The following is a 24,319-nucleotide window of genomic DNA, read 5'->3' as shown; positions in this document are numbered from 1 at the left end:
ATTGGCATGCCTCATTTTGCTGTGTAACAACTAAACTTATTGTGGCTGCTTATACTCCGAAAAAGTTCGAATTATTAAATGGTTTTATAGAAACAATTCGACAGTGCAATGTAGGGATTTGCTTTCGATTACATTTGAAAAGAGACCGATTTCTTGCAAAAAAAAAGAGACAGAGAGCCTTTTATTAGTGTCTTTTTTTTCGTATCTTTCAGATTGTTATAACACCACGCTAAATAAGTATATTTTCAACAAGACGGCTGTCTTGCTAATAATGCGGTTATGATAAAAGAGTTTTTAACAAATACTTTTCCTAATCGTATTATTAAATGGCCTCCTAGATCTCCAGGTTTGTAAATGACTTATTTTTGGGGTTGTCTCAAGGAGACCATTTACAAACACGAATTTAAAGGAGTTGTGAGAGAAAATTGTCGAATGTGCCAATTCCATTTCACCAGAAACCCTTTTGGAAGCACGAAGTGGCGTTTATGATAGGTTAACTTATTGTTTAGCCAAAGAAGGAAGGATCTGTTTGAACTTTTTCATTAAAGAATCAATTTTTGTTAAGTTTATTTTTAATAGTATGAATTTCGTTTTCTGTAGTGCAATTTATCTACTTTTATTAGTTATAGGGTTGTGGTATCGATCCTTTAAAGGAAATATCGCATCGGCAGACATAAGAAAGTAAATAAACGTTTTTCGAAACGATGACGCCGACGTTTATCGCCGATCGGCGGCAACAGCTCTATTCTTTGTTTTCAATAAAATTTATTAGGTAGGTTTATCAAGTCGATATATGAAACGATTTCATTGCCTTCCGACCATTCGAATTTTGACATTATTTTTATTTAGTTTATAGTTTACTGATTCTGTAATTAATCTCTAATTAATAGCAGTATAAATGACCCTAGGAATTTTTTTTCAAAAAAGGGTGTGTATTTAGTTGTATGTAAAACATGCCCGAAAGAGAATAAAACATCTGGCAATACTACAAACATGGCTAAAGATTTAAAATTACACAAGCATCCTAAAAATGGCGGTGACAGCAATATCGATAGAACCCCAAAGGTAGTTCGTCAAAAACAACAATAAGGTAAGTTTGTTATGGTTTTTATTTAATAAATGAGACACCGGTGCATGTCTAAATTCAACTGTCTTTATTCTCTAGGCTTATAAGATATTTACAGCTAAGTAGAAATTAGATGTATAGGCGCGGCACCTGAACTGAGATGCGCATATAATGACATCCCCTTTCTTTACAATAAGAATAAAAATTAATATTGATTCTCTGTCAAAAATTTAATAAAATAACTATTGTCCACATTTTGAATATATTACACTTGAAATTCCTATATCTAATACCACTACTATACAAACAAACTTTGAAATATGTTCCATCTCGAGGATAAGAATCTCTCGTGAAAATATGTCCCCACATTTTTAAAAATACCTACTTATGTATATACAATGTATGTAGGTACATAGTATTTACATATTATTTTCAGCAATTTCATTACTTTTTACCAAACTAATTTATGGTGGACCTATTTTCTTGATATAATATTTTTATATTGAAAATGTAACAGAAATAACATGTTCAAGATTAATTATGTTATATAAAAATTTATTCAGGTCTAAATCGAACAACAGATTTGCAAATTCGTCCATCTCTTGTTCAATATCAGTTTTCTTTAGACATTTATTTGTAGCTTTGAAAAAATCAAATTTTTTGTCAATAAAAACCTATGGTTGATGTGGGATTGTTGATTTATTACGTTACTCCTGGGTTTTTCGTCATCTTCTTTAATTACAACACCCGGTAAAGAAAAATATCCATTCTTTTTAATTAATACCTTTTTTATTATTTTTTAATGGAGATAATTTTTTGGATTTTTTATCGAAATAATTTTTTTGTAATTTTTGTTTATTTTTTAAACGTTTAATGTGTGAACTTGTTGAATTTAGTTTAGGCTTAAGCATTTTCTCTGATATTGGAAATATGTTTCTTAAATTTTTATTAAGTAAGAGTTGAGCTGGACTTGGCTTATTATTATCAACTGGTGTATTGCGTAATTCTAATAAAGCAAGGTATGGGTCGGTGTTCTCGTACTTGCTTTTTTTGAAAATGGACTTTACTGTTTGTACCGCTCTTTCTACTTGCCCGTTTGATTGTGGATAGTAAGGGCTACTAGTTATATGTTCAAAATTCCAATCTCTAGCAAAATTTTTAAATGAAAGTGAGGAAAATTGTGGTCTACCAAAAAGTGAAAAAACATGTTTCATTTCTAAAATTATCCTTTCAGATGAGGTTGCTTTTTTCAAGGGCACAACTTCAATGTATTTTGAAAAATAATCTGTTATTATTAGGTAATTTTGTTCATACAGTTCAAACAAATCTATACCAATTTTTTGCCATGCTCTTACAGGAACGTTATGAGAAATTAAAGGTTCTTTGTGATAATCTTTTGAGTAAATTATACATGAGCGGCAATTTAAAATTAAATTATCAATGTCTCTTGACATTAGGGGCCAATAAAATAGAGATCTTGCTCTAGCTTTTTTTTTCTTTTCCTAAACGACTTTTATGTAGATTAGTTGGAATTGAGGGTTGCATTGATTTAGGAATTATTATTTTTTTATTTTTATACAATAAGTCATTGCAAAATGTTATCTCAAATCTATTTGAATAAAATGGTTTTAAGTCTGGATTTATTTTAGATGAATTATTTGGCCAACCCTTTTTAATGTAGCTTATGAGTTGCGTAAGTATTGGGTCTTGGAATTTGGATTTCACTTCTTAAATCTTGGATTCTTTTATCTACAATTGGAAGGCTAGATTCTATTAATAATACTTGTGCCCCAATATTTTGATCAAGTTTATCTGTATTTTCAGTGTTTTGATTAGTTTTTAAGTTAAAGTCGTATCCCCTGAAGAGTGCATCTGCTATGGGCAAATGTGTACCTGGCTTATAAATTAAATTTATGTTATAATGTTGAATTTGTAATAACATACGCTGTAATCTCATGGTACATGAGTTTAAGGGTTTGTTAATTATTAAAATTAAGGGTTTACGGTCCGTTTTAACCGTAATTTTTCTACCATAAATGGACTGATGAAATATTAAATGCGAGAATGTAATAGCGTACATCTCTTTTTCTATTTGTGGCCAATTTTTCTGTGTATCTGTTAGAGCTTTCGATATATAGTATACCGGTAAGTTATTCTGGAGCAAAACTGCTCCTATGGCTACTGAGGAAGAATCTACTGACAATGTTATTTTTTTATTTGGAAAATATTGTAAAATTGTTTTTTTTTAATATATTTTTTAACTTCTTTTTTTAATAAGGAACGTAAATGTTCTGTTTATACAGACATGTTAGGTATAAATTTTGATACATAAGTTACAATGCCCAAAAATCTTTCTATGTCTTTTTTATTTTCTGGCCTTTTAAAGTACTTAATTGCCGCTATTTTTTCTGAATCAGGCTCTATACCTTTTTCACAAAAAACATGACCCATAAATTTAATTTTTCCTACCCCAAACTCACATTTTTCTTTATTACGTTTTAAATTTATAGATTTTGCCCTTTCTAATACTTTACATAATCTTAGGTTATGTTCCTCTTTATCATTTCCCCAGATTAAAAAATTATCGATATATGAAACTACTCCTTCTATGTCGTTAAATTTACTTTTGATGATTTTTTGCAAAACTAAGGCTGGTGTTATTCCATAAGGCATTCTTAGAAATCTATATTTTACTCCAAATGGTGTATTAAAAGTACATTTTAATGAGCTTTCGTAATCCAATTTTATCTGCCAAAAGGCTTGACGAGCATCAAGTTTAGAAAAGTATTTAGCATTATTCAATTTTGTAGTTATCTCGTCAAGAGTGGGTAAAGGAAAAAACTCTCTAATTATTGTTTATTTAGATGTTGTGGGTCCATACAGATTCTCAAGTCACCATTGGGTTTATGTACTATAACTAGGCTATTAACCCATTCAGTAGGTTCACATTTTTTTGCTCTAAATCATTAAGTAATATTCTTAATTTTTTTTTATAGTGCAAAGTAGAAATTAGATGTATAGTCGCTGCATCTGAACTGAGATGCGCATATCATGACAAGTTTGCCCGATATAAAAGATGAATTTTTAGCAGAGAGGTTGGAATTGGCAGAACCACTGAACTTTAGTCATAATGTTTAGTCAAAATCGATGTTAAGAAATAGAATACAATCGCGTATAATTTTTATAAACTTTCTTCAATTTCTATTTAATGTCTGAATTTAACTTATCATCTATATATAGGCCTATAGTGCATGTGGGTGAGGGTATCATTATCAAGTATCGATTCTTAAACCTAACGATACTTTATAGCTATATATCGAAGAGAATCGATACTACGATCTCTAATCAGTTATTTAATTTTGATTACAAAATTTTGTTTCAATTTTTCTTTTAGATACTTTAGCCTCGAAAGTTTTAAAAGTTTAGTTTCGAAAATCGTAATAATATCAATTAGGTATTATATTTTAGGTAGCTTATTTCTGTTATTTATCTCTATTTCTATTATCTAATTTGATTTTAAAAAAATTATGTTTACAAAAGCAAATCTAAAACTATTTAAGATCAATACCTCAGAGGTAGTTTTATAAAGAATGTATTATACACCAATTCCCAATTAATATAGTTAAAGATTTATTGATCACGGATTCTTTAAAGTAATTCAGATTGAAGTTCTTATTTTTTGTAAATTTGGTCTTAATTATTTTAGCTCAACTGAAGTATTTAAAAATAGTTAAAAAAATATTCACTGCATTTAAGGATTCACTCATTGTATTAGTTCTTAATTCAGTCATTGTTATACTTGAATATTTGACAACTTTCTTTCATTGTGTATATGTTTTAACTAGGCACCTTAATCAAGATCTCCTAGACCTAGAGAATTTATTTTCTGTAATAAGAATGAGATATCCAAAAATTCTTACAATTAGATGACAGTCAGATCAGTAAATGTTTAATTTCAAATATTGCAGCCAATTCAAATGTAACTTATTGTTTTTCCGGAATTGCATCTACAAGCAATATAAGTAGTTTCACTTCTTCTAAAAATATAGAATAATTCAAATTTGATCAAAATAATATCAAGTTTATATAATCAAAGTTTATATAAAAAAAGATTATATAAAGTTTAAATAATTCAAATAACTAAAAACCTTATTAGTATATCTTACGAAAAATCTGATTATTTACTTACCTCACCAAAAATTATTCATTTCATCTACAAGAACTAAACCGAGGTCTTACAAAAATTGTTTCTCAATTTTCTATGAGATCCATTTTCTAGTTTTCTTTCTTTTAAGTAAATAAATTTTTTTTCAAATAAAAGAAATGACGCGCCCTTAACTCTAACTAAAAATGTTCTAAATCTTGTTGCCAATCACTATAAGTTAGATAGGTCAAAAATAATGATAAGCAGAATAACTTTTACTATATTAAAACAAAACTATCGGATAAATACATTGAATAAATCTCCAAACTCAAATATTAATTTATTATTTGAGGACTTACAGGCGTTTTTTGATGATAAATTACAAAATAATATAGAAGAAATCTTTTTAGGGATATTAATGATAACTCACCCTTTTATTATTTTACCCTTACAACACATAGTTAATGCAATATTTAAAACGGGAAAGGTACCAGAACACTTTAAAGTCTCCTTAATAACTCCAATTCATAAGGCCGAGTCACGAAATAAAATTCAAAATTATTGACCAATTAGTCTAGTTAATAATCTAGCCAAAATATTTGAAAAATCACTAAAGGATAGACTGATATATTTTTACCTATATAAATTCATTACTTGAACTAATTTTAACTTCTTGTAGTATTTGCAGTTTATAGGGATATAACTTATAAAATTTAAGTACCTTTCTGATTGATTCAAGCCAGTATATTTGAAAATATTATATATATTATATATTTGATTCCTTTTGAACATTTAATTAAATAATAATGAAAAATGTCAAAAATGTGGTTTCCTTGATAAACAGAGAAGAATTATCTAAAATGCGACTTTCTATAGTATCATTGGAAAGCATTTTTCAAGAGCTTTAAGATGATGTATCATTTTACCATGTATCTTACTATTGGTGTATCTCAGCCTGTCCAAAGGGGTCACCCTGTGTACACTTTCCATTATAATGGTTGGTTTTTCTTATGGGCGCCGTATTGGAATTTAAGAATTTTAAACGGTTCTTTTAATTACTTTTTTGACAGCGTATCACACTTGCATTTCCAACACATAATTTTGGTAATATATAGCTCCGTGAGCGAAAGAGACATAAGTATATATTATAAGGGTAACCCTAAATCCTCATTCGAAATACATAGCCCTTTTAATTACCTTTTCAATGAGGTAGAAAAGGTAATTAAAAGGGCTATTCAAAACTGCAAATGGTCAAGATAGCGCTACCAAGGAAAAAAAAAGTTGATGGCTCTCTCAAGACAACGTCGTATTTTAAATTTAAAGGTGTCATCGTATAGGCAAGAAAAAGTGGTCACAATCATGTATTCATTTAATAAATAATTTTGTTATATATTTTCAAATACCGCCACAAAAAATTTAAAATAAATTTGCTAAATTTTAGTTTTTAAAGTATTTGCTACTACTACTGTACTACACCGTTTTGTTATTTTCTTTTTTTAAACGTTTTAGTACTTTTATCACAGATCTAAATAGCTACGCAAGTTACTACTACGCTTACGTAGCTATTTAGATCTGTGCTTTTATGCAAAAAGGATATTTTAATACCGCTTTTTGAAGTTAAAAATTAAATATATAGAAAGTTTCCTTATAATTTCCTCCCCTTTTTTCACCTTGCCTTTTTCTGGCCAACATTAAAAATATGGTAGGGGAACTAGGGGCAAGACGGGATCATGGGGTAAGATAGGGTACCCCGATTGCATCAAAACCTAAAAGTGTGTGAACACCTTTATTGCCTAGAGTCACATGTCCGGACAATACCCGCGCTCAGTGCATCCGAGACATTCGTTCGGTGCGCGTCTGCTCGAGTTACAGCCAATTTACCGTTTTGATCTTCGTTGATCTTATTTTATGGCATATTATATCGCTTGCCATAAAGTGTGCAGGAAATTAAAAAGAAACTTATTATTCCTACTGCAGTGTACCTGTATACAAGAATCTTTTCACAAAAAAAATTGTTGGTTATATTCGCCTATAAAAGGTAAGAAAATACCGTTTGAAAAACACGTGCTTTGGGGCAAGATGCCAAGATGGGATACCCTATTTGAGGCAAAATGGGGTATCCAAGTACCCAATTTTGCCCCAATATATTTTTTCATGAAAAATTCAACGGAAAAATTGATTAGTTAAATATTGGTCAATTAAAATATTATTTTATTTGCAGCAGAATGGTTCGCAGTTATAAAAAGAAAACAACGAGAGAAGAGTGGTCCAAGGAAAGCATGAAACAAGCGATTTAAAAAGTTTTGACCAAAGAAATGGGTTATCGTAAAGCTGCGTCGCAATACTCTGTGCTACAAACAACGTTGGAGAGACATGTCAACGCTATTAAAACCAAAGAAGAATGTGAACCAGTGAAATGAAATTGGATCTACCTTTAGGGCCAATTACAACTATTTTCACTGAAAATAGTTGTAATTGGCCCGCAATAGTTGTAATTGGCTGAAGCAAGATTATTTGGGCTTAGCATAATGGAACTGAGAAGTTTAGCATACCAACTGGCCGTCAAAAATGGCAAGAAACATAGATTTAATGAAACAGCCAAACTCGCCGGTGTTGACTGGGTTCAAGGACTTTTAAAACGTCACAGTGATTTATCTATAAGAAAGCCTGAGGCAACCTCAGCTGCTAGGGCTATGGGCTTTAATAAAATTTCCGCCACAAAATTTTATAAGCTTTTGGGTGATGTTTTAGATAACTATAAACTAGGACCAGATAGGATTTATAACTGTGATGAAACGGGAGTCTCTTCGGTTTCAAAAACAAAGTCAAAGATAATTTCACGCAAGGGTAGTAGGCAAGTTGGGTTGCTATCCTCAGCTGAACGAGGACAAACAGTTACGGTCGAGATTTGTGTTAGCACAGCAGGGAATTATATGCCCCCGATGCTAATCTTTACTCGGAAACGGATGAAAGCCGAATTAATGAATAACTCGGCACCAGGAACAACTTTTCATTGCAATGCCAGTGGATGGCAGTGGCGAAGCGTACGAGTAGACAAGGTAGACACTGTCTACCCAAAATTATCCAGTTATTTGTCATTAATTTATCACGTAATTATTTCATGTAATTGTTGAATTAAAATTAAAAAAAAATTAACACAGAACGTAGTCGCTATCCTTACTATTATTAAATAGTATCTAAACATGATTAATCCGAAGGCGCGCCCTGCCTGCCGCACCGATTAAGATAAAAATACAAAGCTGATACCCAATTAATGTATACGAGCCCCAGGAAGACACATTGATATTTGTCTTCCGAAATTCGGAGCATCTAATCGAACCAAATACGCATCATGCAGGCGACAGAGGTCCGGCCGCATCAGTTAGCTAGCTAGTTAAATCTGTGCTATTACGTATGCAAAATTTACTCGCGGGAAAGACATTCGAGCTTTTGTCTATCGAAGTCGACCAGCTATTTTATTATGCTGTTGAGGGTTATTGTTTATGGACACGCTTGATCTGGTCGGCCGCAATACATCTTCAGTTTGTTTTCTGCATTTCTGCATTTGGTATTTGGTGCGGGCGCGTGCGATAGTAATTTAATAATTAGTATTTTAATTTTTGGGTGTATAGAAAAAGTTTTTTTAGTGGAAATTTTAGTGGTTATTTATGAAGGACTGTTCGATATTGGCAATTATATTTTAGTTGTGTTTTTTTTGTAAGTAGTATTTATTTTAATCTATCTAACTTTTTATGCTAGTGGTAATTATTTTTTTCTTTTTTATATCACTACATAATTTTTCTCTTTATGTTAATATTTCATGCGCTTTCATTCTCTATTTCATTAAAGTGAACAATATTGAATACAAATTTTTTTCTAATTAACGATTTTTATTGTTTGTCTACCCGAAAAAAAAGTTCACGCTTCGCCACTGGTGGATGGATGACAACAGACATATTTGTCTCATGGTTCAAAGCTTTCGTCCAATTCAGTGGAGTAACTAAAGACAACCTGGTGCTACTTTTACTCGACAGCCACTCTACGCACACAAAGAACATCGAACTTATAGACGTTGCTATAGAAAACGGTGTGATTATAATCTGCTTCCCACCTCACTGCACTCATCGGCTTCCGATGGATGTTTCTTTTATGAAGCCTTTGAGTGTATAATATGACCAAGCTGCAACAGCATGGCTTAGATCTAATCCAGGTAGAGTTATTAGCATGTTCCAAATTAGCGAAATTTTTCATACAAGCAAGAAAAGCTTTCATACAAGCTGCCAGTGTCTATAGCGATTAACGGATTTCGGAAATGCGGCATATGGCCATTCAACTCTGAGAACTTTACAGATGCCGATTTTCTTGCTGCAGAAACAACAAACATAAGCCTTACGGATGATGAGCTAGTTCCTCAATCACAAGCAAATGCAAATAAAGATGGTCTTCCCTCTATCATCCATGAAAAAAATCAGCCAAACTTAACTAAGAATGTAATTTCGGTTGCTATTCCTAGTAATCACTCAACCATAGGTTCTAGTGATGATATTCAGCCATCTACCAGCTATCAGGCCCATACAGATCATCATCTCACATCTCCCGGCTACCAAAGCTCAGATGATGAAGATAATTGCCCTTTGAGTAAGCTTGCCACATTATCTCATAGTCCGTTACATAAAACCCCAGAGGCAAGTGGGTCGCCACCTAAAAGAGTTTGCTCGAATTTTGCAGAAAATGTTTGCCGGGACTTAAGTACCAGCTTTGAAAACTGTACTCCAACTCAGATAATGCCTATTCCTACTGTAGAAATAAAAGCCAGAAAAAATAATTGCCGTCGAGGCAAGACGGTCATACTTACGTCAACGCCGTATAAAAGAGAGCTTGAAGATCTAAAAACTTCTAGTTCTGAAGAAAAAAAAAACAAAAAGTGGTTAAAAAGAAAACACAGGTCAAAAATAAACTAAAGGAACGAATGGTGCTTCAGAGAATACAGCCGAAGACGACACCGAATGTTTATACTGTGGTGATAGGTATGTGGGGTCCACTGAAGGATGGATAGCTTGTCAAAAGTGGTCCCACAATTCTTGCGCCGGAGTAAAAGAAGATGACTGTTTAGATATCTGCCATATATGTCATGTTTGTAAATAAACTCGTTACCCCCATCTTACCCCGAGGGCTGTCCCATCTTGCCCCGTGCCCGGGGTAAAATGGGATTTTTCCTTTGTAAAGAATATTGTGTTTTTTTTTGTTTTTTTGGTATAAGATAAATTGTTTTTACACCAAGACAGTTATGGATGTTAATGAAAGAGATTTTAGAAAAAATGTTATATTTTATTGTAATGTTACATTTTTATTAAATGTACAATGAAAAAAAAAACAAAAAATGGAAATTAGGTAAAAAAATTAAATAAAAATGACGTAATTCACCGTTTTTTAAAAAAGTACATAGTTTTTGAAGCTATGATACATAAGGGGTGGTTTCAACCCCTTCCCGATGGAATTTCAAAAAATCCCTTCTTAGTGGACGCCTAGATCATAGGAATGTTGTCCCCAAATTTCATATTTGTAGGTTTTACCGTTTGGGCTGTACGTTGATTATCAGTCAGGACAAGTCTTTTTATATATAAGATTACATGCAATTTAGTAAGATACATATTATTTATTATTATAAATTATATTTTTCAATAGGCCGAATGAGTAGAGCAATGATAAATAATGTATAAAAAATTTTATACATAAATAAATAAATTACATCTAAAAAAAAAAAAGACTATAGTATACCTAAATTTAATTTTCTTATGAACTACTGAGCACTTTCTGAGCCAAAGCTTTACACAGCTGTTTATCACCAATCAAAATTATCCTCGCAACAAATTCTTTATCATTAGCCAGCGATCTTAAAACTTCTGGAGGAATGGCGTTTATTAACGACATGCCCTCCGTAACTTTTAAAGGATCGGGCACGTGCTTTAATACCCTACAAAGGCTATTTATTGCAAGCAGTTTATCTGAACTTGATTCTGGACCCTAAAAAGTTTTTTGTTTAACAAAGGATAGAACAAACTTATTGATGGATAAGCTTATTATTTCTTACCGAAAAAATGAACTCTCCATAGTTTTGCAAACAAAACTTTAAAGCCAGCAGAAGTTTTTCACGGTTTTCTGGATTATTTTGAGTTTGGTTATCAGCAAATTCGCATAATAGGACTATTATATCTGTAATGAGGCTTATGGTGTTGGATTGTCCACAATTAACTACGATTTCTGCTAATAGGACTCTCCATTCCGAGGAAACACCTCGGTGCAAAATCTTCATTAAATTTGTAAAGTGTTCATTAACCTCACCCTGCTTATAAGCTGACAAATCAAAGTCCGGCAGCACTTCGTCTAATAATTTTGTTTCATCATCAGAAACAAGTGTGATATAGTATTTTGACCATGCATCTTGCAGGTTTGAACCTAAAATATAGTTTTAAGATATATGGCGACTCTAGTGTTATTATTTAGTACCCATTTCTGGAAAACTTTCCTTTATGCCAACGATTTTCTGGAAATAGTTCTGACATTTATTTATCATGTACTGGGAACATAATTCGGTTATTTCATATTTCAGGCAATCAAATTCTAAGAAAATTGTTCTATGTTCTACTGCATAATTAAGTACAAGCTCGTATAACTCTATCTCCTTAGGAAGTTCTTTGCAACTGAGATGTTTAAAATGCTAAAATAATTTTCTCAGGTAAATTTATCCAAGAGAATTCGACAAATAAAATTTTTATATGGCTCTTATTCAGAGGGGTGAAGAGTGCAACCTCTACTATATGGTTTTTTGTCTATAAAATTGCACATACAACACGTGGACACAGTATCGGAAATCGAACCCCTAACAAACTATATATGTTCATTTTTTTTAAAGAACAAATCTTTACAAAATGATTGTAAATTTAATTCTTCGGTTTTAACATTATTTTTAAGGGCTAAGATTGAATAGCTATAAATATTAATTAATTTTTTTTTTAATTAATAAGCCAAAATTTCAGAGGACAGAGGAATTGTCAGGTTTAATAAATAATCCTGGCGATCAGTCTATTTTGGCTAAACAATCTTAAAAAAATTTAAAGCTGTTGGGTGAAGGTTGCTATTTAAGTTTTTGGGTGAAATTTAAATAAAATTTGGAAAAGCTTTTAATATACAAAAAATATTTTGCCAAGAACCAGAATAAGATCAAAAATCTTGAATAAAAGTGGCGTTTATAAAATTAACTGTGGTTAACGAAACTCGGAAGTTTATGTGGATAAAATAGGGCGAAGTTTTATATTAACAATTAGAGAACATCTGAACGCCCAACCAAATACGGATTTGTTCAAAGTGAGAACAAATCTGCATTTGGTTGTCATTTGAAACAGATTAAACGGAGTTTTGAGACAAGCACCTACCAATTTTAAATTGTTGCATGACACCTGCCATAGTAATAAATTGGTGTGCTGAAAAATTTGTAAATTGCAAACCTTATAATTAACCATGTTTCGCTAAGCAAACCTAATGGGAGAAATTTGTTGAAGATGCACATGTCATGTCAGAAGTTTTGTGATAAGTTCTTCCTTATGACATTCCCTTTTTTTATATGTTTTGCTTATTTTGATTCGTTCTTTTAACATAATTTTAATAATACATATATATTAAGTGGAACCTAAGTTTTACATTTTTATTTCTGATCACTTTATTTAAGTATGTGTGTATTTATACCACATTTTTGTTAATCTAATCTATCTAATCCGTTTAATATTTGTATGGAACTCCTTAGTGATACTACCTACAAAATTATATTGTCATTATTTTTAAGATTTTCGCTGACAGAAAAAAAATAAAACAAAAAAAAAAGCAGAAAATTTGCTTTGATGTTTTTTAAAGCTTCGAAAGATCTAAATGGTTTTAAAGATCTATTTCTTTTAACGATTTTTTCGCTACAGAACATAAAATGGTAAAAACTAGAAATTACCTACAAGTAAAAAACATTCGTGAAAACCAGATTGAAAAACATTTGTAAAGAGATGATAATGAAATTGTGGTGTATGTATCTTACGATTTTAATCTGGCGAGTTAGTGACATCGGATAAAAAAAGGAGTTTTCGTACTTAGCGAACAATAGATTTCAGAACATAATAGTAAACCTTCTGTTAAAACAGAAGAAATAGCAACACTGAGCGGAGATTAAGTTGACAATAAGTGGAGATTCAGTCTTTTTATAAACTACTCATAATAAATTCATCCTGGAGCAGAACTTGATAAAAATTATTAACAACAAAAAAAATTAAGCTTACCACCAAAATCTGCACACAATATTTTACTTCCTCCAAACGACCTTCTCTTCTAAACTTCTCCATATAAGGTAGCAAAATTTGAAAAGCCAAAAATTGCCAATCATGATACTCTGTGTTTATCATTGTTTCAAACAGTTGCAAGTAGTTCTTCAAACTTCCACTAAAAATTTTATTTTCACTCAAGGTTTCTTTCAGTGGAGCTACTGCCGTTTCTAAAGTAGAAATACTTTTCAGCATTTGAAAAATATAGTCTCCTTTGGTACTGTTTTTGAAAGATTGAAGAAAAAAATGCTTAAAAAACGCTTTTGGATTTTGCAAAATTAGGAGCAGCAAGTTTCTATTATCTTCTTCATTAACAGTGCCATGTATTTTGTTGAAAAATATCGTAAGCTGATCTGATATATTCTCGCACCAATGTTGGTCACTTTTGTGAATGTATATTAGTATATATTTCATAAGCTCACTCACTGTAAGATTTTTAGTGCATTTAATTATAAGATCTTTATGATTTCGTTCTTTTGGGGTGGAAATAAGGATCATTTTTTGAACTACAGTTTTATCACAAAGTTGCCACCATCTAAAACAAAACAAGAGTATTTAAATTAAATATAAAAATATCATATATACCTTTCAATGCAGCTAAGAACATCAGGGTCATCAAAAATATTTCCATCTACTAAAGATCTAAACCACAACTTTTGATGTTCATTATGCCTATCTACCATTGCTATCTTAGTTTTATTATCTGCATCCATAATCCTCTCTGCTATAGTCCGAGGTTTCCTTGCGAAGCTCCCTAACATTGTAATCATTGTGTTTGCTTTTTCATTATCTTTGTATTTGTTGACAACATTATAAGCTTTCTCAGCTATTATCATTTGCAGCATTTCATCTTCAAAATCAATCTATAAATGACTTATTTTCAAACAACTGAAACTAATTGAATATATGTATAATAGTACCTCTGCCCAAGATATAAATATATCCAAAGTTATAAACTTTATAATGCTACACGATAAATCTATCACAGAAGTAGTAAAACCTTTAAAAACTGCATTATTTGGGTAAAGAACTAACAATAAGTCTAAAAAATTCATCATTGTAAATCCCACATTTCTATATATTTTTGCATTTTTTCTTTTGTTCTGAAGGTCATCTTCACACTGGCTTAAGACGTTTTGAAGTATTATTTTTAATAACTTAATAATGTCTTCTATTTCCTGTTCATTCTGTAAATAAAAGGATGTAAAAAATTTTAATAGTCTTGAATGATTAAGTCAATAATTATAATAATAAAAAACTTCTCTTCATTCTGTAAATAAAAGGATGTAAAAAATTTTAATAGTCTTGAATGATTAAGTCAATAATTATAATAATAAAAAACTTAGGTGGTATTAAGTTGGCTTGATTCAAAGTAAAAAAAGTATTAATTCTTTATTCTAAAGAAAGAAATATCAACACATATGTAGAGTATATTATCCTTTATTCCTTTCATACCCAAGTCATCATGACTGTACCGTAAAAAGAGGAAATATTCGCCCATTTTTTTTCTATTATTTGGCTTATAATAAAATACTTGTTAAACTCTATGTTATGTAATTTTTATTTATGCATCATAATGGATGTTCCCATAGATTTTGTACTTCAGTCCGCATGTATAATAAATTGTATATAAAAAAAAAAATTTTTTTTTTTCAAGTGGGCCAAAGTTACCTTGAAATGGGGAAACTTTGTCCCGTGCATGTTAATTAGGTCTTGGGTTAATTCTACACTGAAACGTAGAGGGTTAAATTGATTTTAGGTAAATAAAAGCTTAAGAAAAAATACTGGCGGTTTTTCAAACAGATAATAAATAGAAAAAATGCAAAATTTACAACAAAAAAATTATTTTAATGAAATTTATTGCAAATAATCAACACCTTTGTTATAATAAGGGACAAAATATCAAAAACACTTTATCCTAATGCTTTGCAAAAGTATCCTACATCTATACTAAAAATTACACTTATTTGTCAACAAAATTGTCAATTTCTGAAACTTTGTACTGATTTCCCTTAGATGCCATTTTTGGCTCGTTAATTTTCATAATGACGTCTTCCCAACTGTACAAAAATTCGTCCTTTTTTTCTGGCCACCTCCAGAATTTAATTCCTTTTTCCATACAATCTACTCTAGGTCCTTCTTCTGAAATCTTGATAATTTTTCCAGGATATTGGTTGGCATTAAACGTTACCAACACAAAATCGCCTATGTTTAAATTAGCACGACTTGGTTTCTCAATACCAGGATTTTGAACAATCTCATTATTCTCGTCTTCAATCAAATCAGAAAATGAATCGCTTAGATTATCAGATTCTAAATCATTTTCATTTAAAGAGCTCTGAGAAGAGCTTGAAGACAAATTTCGTCTTGGCTTAGCGGATTTTTGTTTTGAAGATTTAGGCTTGGTATCTGGGCTTATTAGGTCACTCGAACTTATGTTTTTCCCAGCAGGAATCTGCAATTTTATTCTTCTCTGCTTGGTCCTATTTTAAGTTCCCAAATATTCTGCACGTTTTGCCTCTATCTGTTTCAAAAAAGCTGAACACATCATGTCTTTATTCACTTCAGTCAAGTTTTTTAATAGGCGATTGAGTATCCCACATTTTTTAAAACCAGAAATTAGATTCTGGGTTTTATCTATTTCTAGATTTTGAATTAGTTCTTTTAGTAAGGGTGGAAACAAATCCTTGGGAATACTTGAAAATCTGGAACCAGATTTTGACTCTTTCCACTTGGTTAAAATATTTCGCCAAGCTCTTTTTAGTGGGGTAAAAAATGCGACATCCAATGGTTGGGTGAGGTGAGTTGTGTTTGGCGGCAAACATACGAAATGTAGGTCCGTCAAACCACCCACTCTTGGAGCGGTTGTAGCGACTTCTTGGGGGGCCAATTTCTGTCCAAGTAGTCCAGAGATGCTCGGCCTTGTATACAACATAAGGAGCAAGGCATTTTTCTTCTGCATTGCCATAAAACATAACAGAAGTGGCATTTTTGCTAAAATTGCATATTTTTTCAACATACTTAGCCCCTCTTTTACAAATGACCTTTTTGTTTCCTGGGTCGTCACTAAGATTGGTCTCATCGTAATTCGAGAGGGTGGAATGTTTTCTAAAGCAACTGCCAAGTTTTCCATAAATTCATTCAATGCCGCTTCAGAAACTTCTGCTCGAACTCTCTTTATATTGGCACTAATTCGTTGGGCTAAGTTTTTATGATGCAGCAAGTAAGATTTTGTCCACTCATATCCAGGCAGATTATCTTTGAACAATGAGATACGGGATCCTTTTTGTCTAAGTAAGATTTAACAGCCATCCGAAAGTCAATTGCAACTACAGGAAAACGGAAATCTGCTAACTTGATAAGATTTTGTTCAAAAGCAGCTTCTTCCGCATCTGAAAAGACTCGAGATCGGCCAATAGTTTTGGAGTGTTTGCCCTTTAATTTATTTTTGATTGTAGATCTAGGAATCCCATAAGTTGCGGAAGCAATTCGTTGAGACATTCGACCTGATCTTATTTCTTGTAAGCATTCTTCCAGTTTTTCAGACGTATAATTTGCATAGGATCGTGACCCAAGGCGTTTTTTTTGGGTGTCGAGGCATTACTAACCTTCCTGAAAAAAAATATAAATCTAAAATATTTGTTGCAAGTTGTTGCTGTCTATTTAGGGGCCCGCGGGCCAATGTGACCCCTAAATATGGGCCAAAGTTGCCCTATATCATATCCAGGACAACAAAAAAAGGAGAGCTAATAATATAACTAAAAAATATGTTACGCTCTATTTTATAGTCAACTATAACGCCAATATACTTATCGAGATACTAGAACTTTCCTAACAATTGGTGCCGATCCAAGTTTTAATGCGTAAGTTATTGAATAAAAATCGACCTGTCGGCTTCAAGATCACCTTTCGACTGAAAAACACGCGGTCGCCGTCGCGCGGCTGCATAGAGTAATTAAAAGTATAAAGTTTAATATTCATTTCTCTATGCGCGGCTGTTAATGAAAGTACAAAAACGCCCTCTATCGACTGGAGTTTACACAATAGAGTTATTTACTTTTCTGGCGCTATTTTTAAAATAATCTTTTTTCTTAATGTGGGTCAAAGTTGTCCACAAAGGGTTAATGCTTCCCCATTTGACGGTACCTGTACAGAATTTGTTATTTTGTGTGTAGATTACTCATAAACTTACTTTTAGAAATTTGTGGGTAGTTAATGGGTATTGGGTGGTATCATAGCAAGGCATGTAACTGATCTTAAAGGGCCTAAACATACATCACCTTTATAAAAGAGATATGTCATGAATATAAAAATATCTAACAGCCTCCCAAAAAATATTATTATAATAATACCTAACTACTCAATTTTTTTTGAAAAACATATTCATACATTTGCAAACATTTTCTAGAAATGTATAAAAAGTCTCATAATTTTTTTGAAGCATATTAAATTTGATCAGAAAGTCAATTTGGTTTTCTTGAGGGTTGCAGTATGAATAATGACCTATGTATACTTTTTTGACTGATAATATGAATAACTTAAATTCAAATCAAAAATGTCTTAAGGTTCTAGAAATCTTACATAATTCTGATAAAAAAGGAATCCCACATCAATATTCTAACACTATCTATTTCAGATATGACAGGTATCAGATTGTTAGAATAAATTGCATTAGGTGAGAAACAAAAAATACCAATTGAAATTTCATTTTTGACAGCCCTATTTCTGTGATATAAAATAAAAGGCAATAAAGAAATTGAATTTGAATTATCATTAACTTCTTAAGGAAACCTTTAATAATTAATTTCAATTTTTGAACACAAAAATAAATTTACTTATAAAACTAAATACTCATAAACACAAATAACTCTTCAAAGCACTTATTGTCAGTGCAGATATATATTCTTCGACAACTTTATCTGTGTCTTGAAAAGGAATTTATGAGGCATGCCATATATATTTAAAGTTTTAAAGCAAAGTTGTCATATTGATTTCCTAAAAACACAATATTTTTTAAATCTTGAATATGCTATTAATTAATTTATCATTGAATGCTAATGAATTCTTTAAAAACTAAAAAAAAATTAACCTTTTTGTAGGTTCAATCTTATTCAATTTGAATAAAAAAATTATAATATTGGATTGACTGTTACTACAACAGCAAAATCATGGCTGTTTCGCGCCGAGCCAATTTTTAAACTGATTGGCCCCCCAACCCAAATTGGTCTGAGGCTACCTACACCTCGAACACATCTGGGTTTTTTTTTACATCATCATAGGTTTTTTAGGAGGCAATTCTCTACGACAAACAAATGTAGGCATATTTATTATTTGCTTTGTGCTACATGTGTTTATGAGACTTAATGAAATTTAAGTTACCATTTAAATTTTCTGAAAAATAAAAATTAGTATGCCAATGAAGTGGTCATATTTGCCTCCTGGCTCACCTATACCCCTAAGCTTCAGATAACTTTGTTGACGAATAAGCATACCTTATAAGACATTTCCAAAGCCATTAGCTTTCTAACAGTTACACAGGCTACCGCAAAACCTATGTTTAACTGCTTTTCCAGCTCCATTTTAACCAAACTATGAACAGTCTCATCTAATAACTCTTTTACATTTTCGAGGGCTTTTATATTTTCAATAATGTATATAAATGGCCCAATCAGATCTAGGTTAAAACATAAATTACATAAAAGACATTTTGACAACCTGGGAATAATGTTTAACAAGTGAGAGTAATCATCCAAGTCTTTTAACGGTCGTTCAAATTCTGTGTTTAGTGCTAAAAAGAAAACTATTTTGTTAAGGTTGGTTTCATTTAGTTCGCCTTGTGTCTCCTGACTGGTTCTTATAAGGTCTTTTGAGACTAACCAGTTTGAAACTTCCATTGCTATATGGTTGATGCATTGATGGTTTGCGCTACCTAAAATATTGGTTTTAGAATTATGTGTTTCTTATTTGGGAAAACTTCTTTAAAATATAGTTACCACTTTTGTTATGTGTTATCTTTGAAAAATCACCAGTTTTCTTGAGACAGTTATTTAGGACACCCTGGATACCGATAAGATTGCTATCCAGTTCCATAATCTATGTAATGTAATTTTAGCGTTTTTAATTATAAGGAAAATTGGGCAAATTTTAGCAAAAAGCGAAGTTTTTCTTTTGAATATTGTTTTGATTACCGCTATACCGTTAAAAATGTGAGGTTATAGCTAGAAAAAAATTTACAAGGCAAATGACACTTGACAAACTGCGTTTAAAGGTTCGTACATACTGTGTGTACACGTTGTGTTCGCTGAAGGTAAGGCTACTGACGCTGTTTTAAGAAGCTTTATGAATCTATAGCATATATCAGGAAAAATAAACCGAAACTTACAAATAGTTATATAATGTAAATACGTTAAATATTTTCATAGTCTTTGTACTGTTTGGCTCGTATTTTATAGTTGAAGTTGATTAGTTAAGTTTATTTTAAGGTTCTTCTTACGTTTAGTTTATTATTTTCACCCATATTGTCTACTTGTTAGTAGGTCATCTTGCATGACGGCCTATTATGTTATATTATTGTAAATTGTAGCTTAGAATTTGTATACTTGCTTGCTTTAAATGTCAGTATTCTGTTTAAATTATTGGTCTCCATTAGCAATAACAATGTAGAAAATTCTCAATATTTCTAAATTGTTCCGATCGTCTTTAAAGTGGACCGCGTTTCGTGACATATTAATCAGTTTTGTTGTTTACCTTGATAACAATTAAACGACAATTAACGCGAGTCAGGTTAAAGTTTTACCGTTTGTCAATAAAAAATGTGTTCCTGATATAAAAGAGTATTCCTGGAGTAAATGTGTTCCAGAATGTTCCTGAATTACGTTATAATTTGTGTCGAAAGTAAAGAATATTTGGAAGCCAATTTTAGTGGATGCCTTTGACAAGAAGTTAAGTAGGCCCTAAACGGTCAATCATTTTGATCAAACGATTGCGCCAATTGATTGAATTAAGCATGATTGATCGTCTAGAAACCCGTTTGTCGATTGAGTCAATCATTGATGGTCATTGATGAAAAGTTTGATTGACGCAAATGATTGAAGAGGACGCTTGACCGTTTAGGAGCGTTTTGATCAACTTTTCCAACAGTCAGACACTCAGAAGCAATCATGGATGACTCTTCGCAGGCCGACAACAACGAAACAAAATCGGAACGTGAATTTACAAGCTTGTTAATAGATTTATATCGAGATCCCCAGAGCTGTGGAAAGTGAAAAGCAAGGACTACTTTAATAGAAATAAAAAAAGCGCGGCGTTTGAAAAAATTGTGGGTGTTTTAAAAGCGTTAAAACCGGACTTCACTGTTCAAAAATTAAAACAAAAAATTAATACTTTGAGAACTAATTTTAACAGAGAATACAAGGCAATTGAAGCAAAAAAAGTGTCTGGGGCGTCAGCGGATGATGTTCCTGAACCATCGCTCTGGTATAACAACGACCTTTTATTTATAAAAGATCAAATTGAAATTGCATCAACAGAAACTTCAGAGGTAAGAGTTTTTTTATCACATATATATCTATTATTATACATTATAATTATATATAGGGTGTCATTATATAAAAGTTGATAAGTTTAATTAAATTATTTCAATTATTCAAACAATTTTGTTGCCATGGGATTGAGGTATTGAAAAATTCGCAAAAGTTATCCCTTATTTTCTTGGCTTCAACTGTTGAGTTACCTTTGGTTCTTTGAAGTTGTAGCAATAGTTGAGTTCCTTGTGTCCATGAAGCAGGTTCCACACTACCGGTAGAAGAATTTGCATTATCAACGTCATGTGGTTGCAAATAGTTCCTTCTATTTCTTAAGCACAAGTAATTGTGCAAATGGCAACATGCCATAACAATTTTTCTAGCTTTATGTGGTTGAAATTTAATGTTATTTTGGAATACCATGAATCTCTTTGTAAGTATTCCAAACACATTTTCGACTATCCTGCGTGCTCGGGATAATCTGTAATGGAAGATCCTTTTCTCATCTGTTAAAACAGCTCTATTATAGGGCTTCATAAAATTAGGAAGCAGTTGGACAGCCTCATCACCAACGAACACATACGGAAATGTTTTATTAGTACCTGGTAACTGTCGAGAATATGCCATTCAGCCGATTCTCAGACAACCTGCGCCAAAATAACGTATTCTTCAACACTCCACCATCTGACATTCGGCCATTTGCTCCGACATCGATCATCATGAAATGATAATTTGCATTTACAATCGCCATAAGCACAATACTAAACGAACCTTTATAGTTATAGTAGTAAGACCCCGAATTGGAGGGTTTTTGGATTAATATGTGTTTGCCATCAACACTTCCTACACAGTTATGAAAGTTCCATTTTTCTTCAAATTCCTGTGCAAGGGATAGACGCAGCCTCTTTAGTTTTTGGAATCTGAAAAAAAGAAAAATATATATCAAAAACTCATAGGACAACATAACATCTTTACTATTATTCCGTAGTTTTGTTTTAATTAATTAATTTTTTTTTGTTGCAGTCACTGTTGCCTGATGACTCGCAGCCATTTCCTGCTTCAAGTACTGCTTCTACTCGTACTAATGAAACTGCACTAGCTTCCATCACTCCTACCCGAACTCCACAGCCTTTTTCAAAGAAAAAAAGGTCAACCAGATCCAACTGAGCACCTAGTGGAACTGGCTTTAGAGTATTTTAGAAGACCTGAGCTAGAAGAGGACATACTAGCTAAGGGTTGGGCTATAAAACTAAAAAAGTTACTTCCAGACCAAAAGCGCTTCGCCGAAAAAATTATAAATGATGTGTTTTTTGAAGCAGAAATGGGTAGCTTAACAAGGGACGGATTGCGTTTTGGAACGCACCCACGTTGGTTATTCTCTCACCCTCCAGCGTCACCACAGTCAGGTTATAGTTGGCAGCGCTATCTCACCGCACCATATGCACCTCCGTTACAACAAACAATGTGGTATCTATCTCCGTCACAACAACCAATGTACTCTCCATCTCCATCACAACAACCAATGTGCTCTCCATCTCCGACACAACAACCAATGTGCTCTCCATCTCCGACACAACAACCAATGTGCTCTCCATTTCCGTCACAACAATCAATACACTCTCCACCTGAAGCCAAAGTTCTTCCCGAGACTCTGCCCCTTCTGTAATTCATTCACCACAACCCAGTGCAGAAAATTTGCAAGAAGAAAGTGTGGCGGACTTGTTTTCAACATTTTTGTCAATGTGAATTAGATACTTTAATTTATTTTTATGTTTCCTTTTTTATTTTTATATGCAAATATGTTTAATGTGTAATAAAAAGATTTTGAAAACTTACCTGAATATTATCTTTTAATGCCTCGATAATTGCTGAGTAAGTTTCCATTATTATAAGTTCCAGAGTCTGAGGAGCAATGGCGCACATGAACTTCAAGTCTTCCAAATCCATACCAGAAGCTAGGTACCTCAATGTGATGAAAAGTCTCTGGGTTTCAGGAATCGCTTCACGCATATTAGTGTCTTTTTTTTCTATTTTAGGCCTCACTAATTCTAATAAAAAATCAAAACTTTCTTGGTCTATCCTGAGGAAGTTTTTGTAGTCTTCAGGTTCTGTTTTGCACAAAACATTGAGTAAATGTTCATGAGTGAAGCGATTTCTTAATTTATACCACTGTTTTGACCACCTTCGCGTCCTCTTCTTTTTCTGTTTTTTTGATTTGACGGCAGCTAAAGTCAAAGCAAGGAAGCCTAAATCTGCACTTGAGACCATCGTTTCAACACACTATATTTGAAATTATACCACTAAAAATTCACAAAAATTTCACAAAAATAGGAAAACATCGGGAACAGTACCGTTTAAAAGGAAACCGCCAATGATTGACTCAATCCATTGATTCAATCTTTTTCTCAAACGATTGACCGTCTAGGGCCTCTTTTAGGCCAAGATGGAGACCGAGAAGTTAATGGAGCTGCTACTAAAGAAGTTTGACGAGCAGAAAGTTGAACAAGAGGGAAGAGACCGTAAACAAGCAAAATGAGACAAAAAACGGGAAGAATTATTAAAGACAATTAAATCCGACCCGATGAAAAAAAAATTAAGACCATGAAAGATGATCTGAATAAAGAAAATGAAGATCAAGTTAAAAAAAGAACACATTCACAGAAAACAAGACGAAAAGGCAATCAATCTTAATCTATGCCTCAGAGGAGAAGCTATAGAAGTACTAAGAATGGTGCTATCTGAGGATCAGCTTAATTTCGACGTACTGGTGTGGATCTTAGAGATCAGGTACGGTGAAGCCCATCTACAACATTTTAGAAAATTAAATCTAGAAGACAATAGCCCGAGGAAGGTGTCCAACAACTTGATATGCTTTTCGATTGGTAAATATGGCTGACCTTTCCGTCATAATAATCACTTGTGTTTTCCTTGCACGATAATCCTCTGAGGAGTACTGATTTAGTGTCGCATCGAATTAACACTGGAGACAATGCTCCGATATAACAAGCACTTTGAAGGATTTCGATAGCTAAACAAGGTGCAATTTCCTCAATGACTAAAAAAATCATGACACAAGCAGTGCGGGATCCAAGGAGAAGGGAATAGGGAAAATTGTCCCTATTGCCTCTCCCTTAAGTACTCTGTTTTAAAATAAAATTTGTAATAAAAATAAAATATTAATTTAAAAAATATGAGTTTATTAATATTATTTATTTCTTTTCTACGT

The 24,319-nt window shown here is 32.3% G+C and overlaps 1 protein-coding gene across 1 annotated transcript; it reads right to left on the bottom strand.

Moving 5' to 3' along the window:
• Positions 1 to 10,862: 10,862 nt before the first annotated feature.
• On the bottom strand, positions 10,863 to 19,790 carry LOC126734257 (uncharacterized). Its single transcript, XM_050437797.1, has 8 exons — positions 19,564 to 19,790; positions 19,063 to 19,499; positions 14,491 to 14,757; positions 14,156 to 14,433; positions 13,529 to 14,105; positions 11,718 to 11,928; positions 11,302 to 11,666; positions 10,863 to 11,234 (listed from the first exon to the last, which is right to left on the bottom strand). The coding sequence occupies exons 1-8, from the start codon at positions 19,658 to 19,660 to the stop codon at positions 11,004 to 11,006; spliced, it is 2,463 nt and encodes an 820-aa protein (XP_050293754.1). The 5' UTR covers positions 19,661 to 19,790; the 3' UTR covers positions 10,863 to 11,003.
• Positions 19,791 to 24,319: the final 4,529 nt, after the last annotated feature.

The sequence above is a fragment of the Anthonomus grandis genome, chromosome 3 (genome assembly GCF_022605725.1).
Source record: "Anthonomus grandis grandis chromosome 3, icAntGran1.3, whole genome shotgun sequence".
NCBI lineage: Eukaryota > Metazoa > Arthropoda > Insecta > Coleoptera > Curculionidae > Anthonomus > Anthonomus grandis.
The sequence above is the reverse complement of the archived record's forward strand: the minus strand, read 5'-3'. Positions and strand labels throughout refer to the sequence as shown.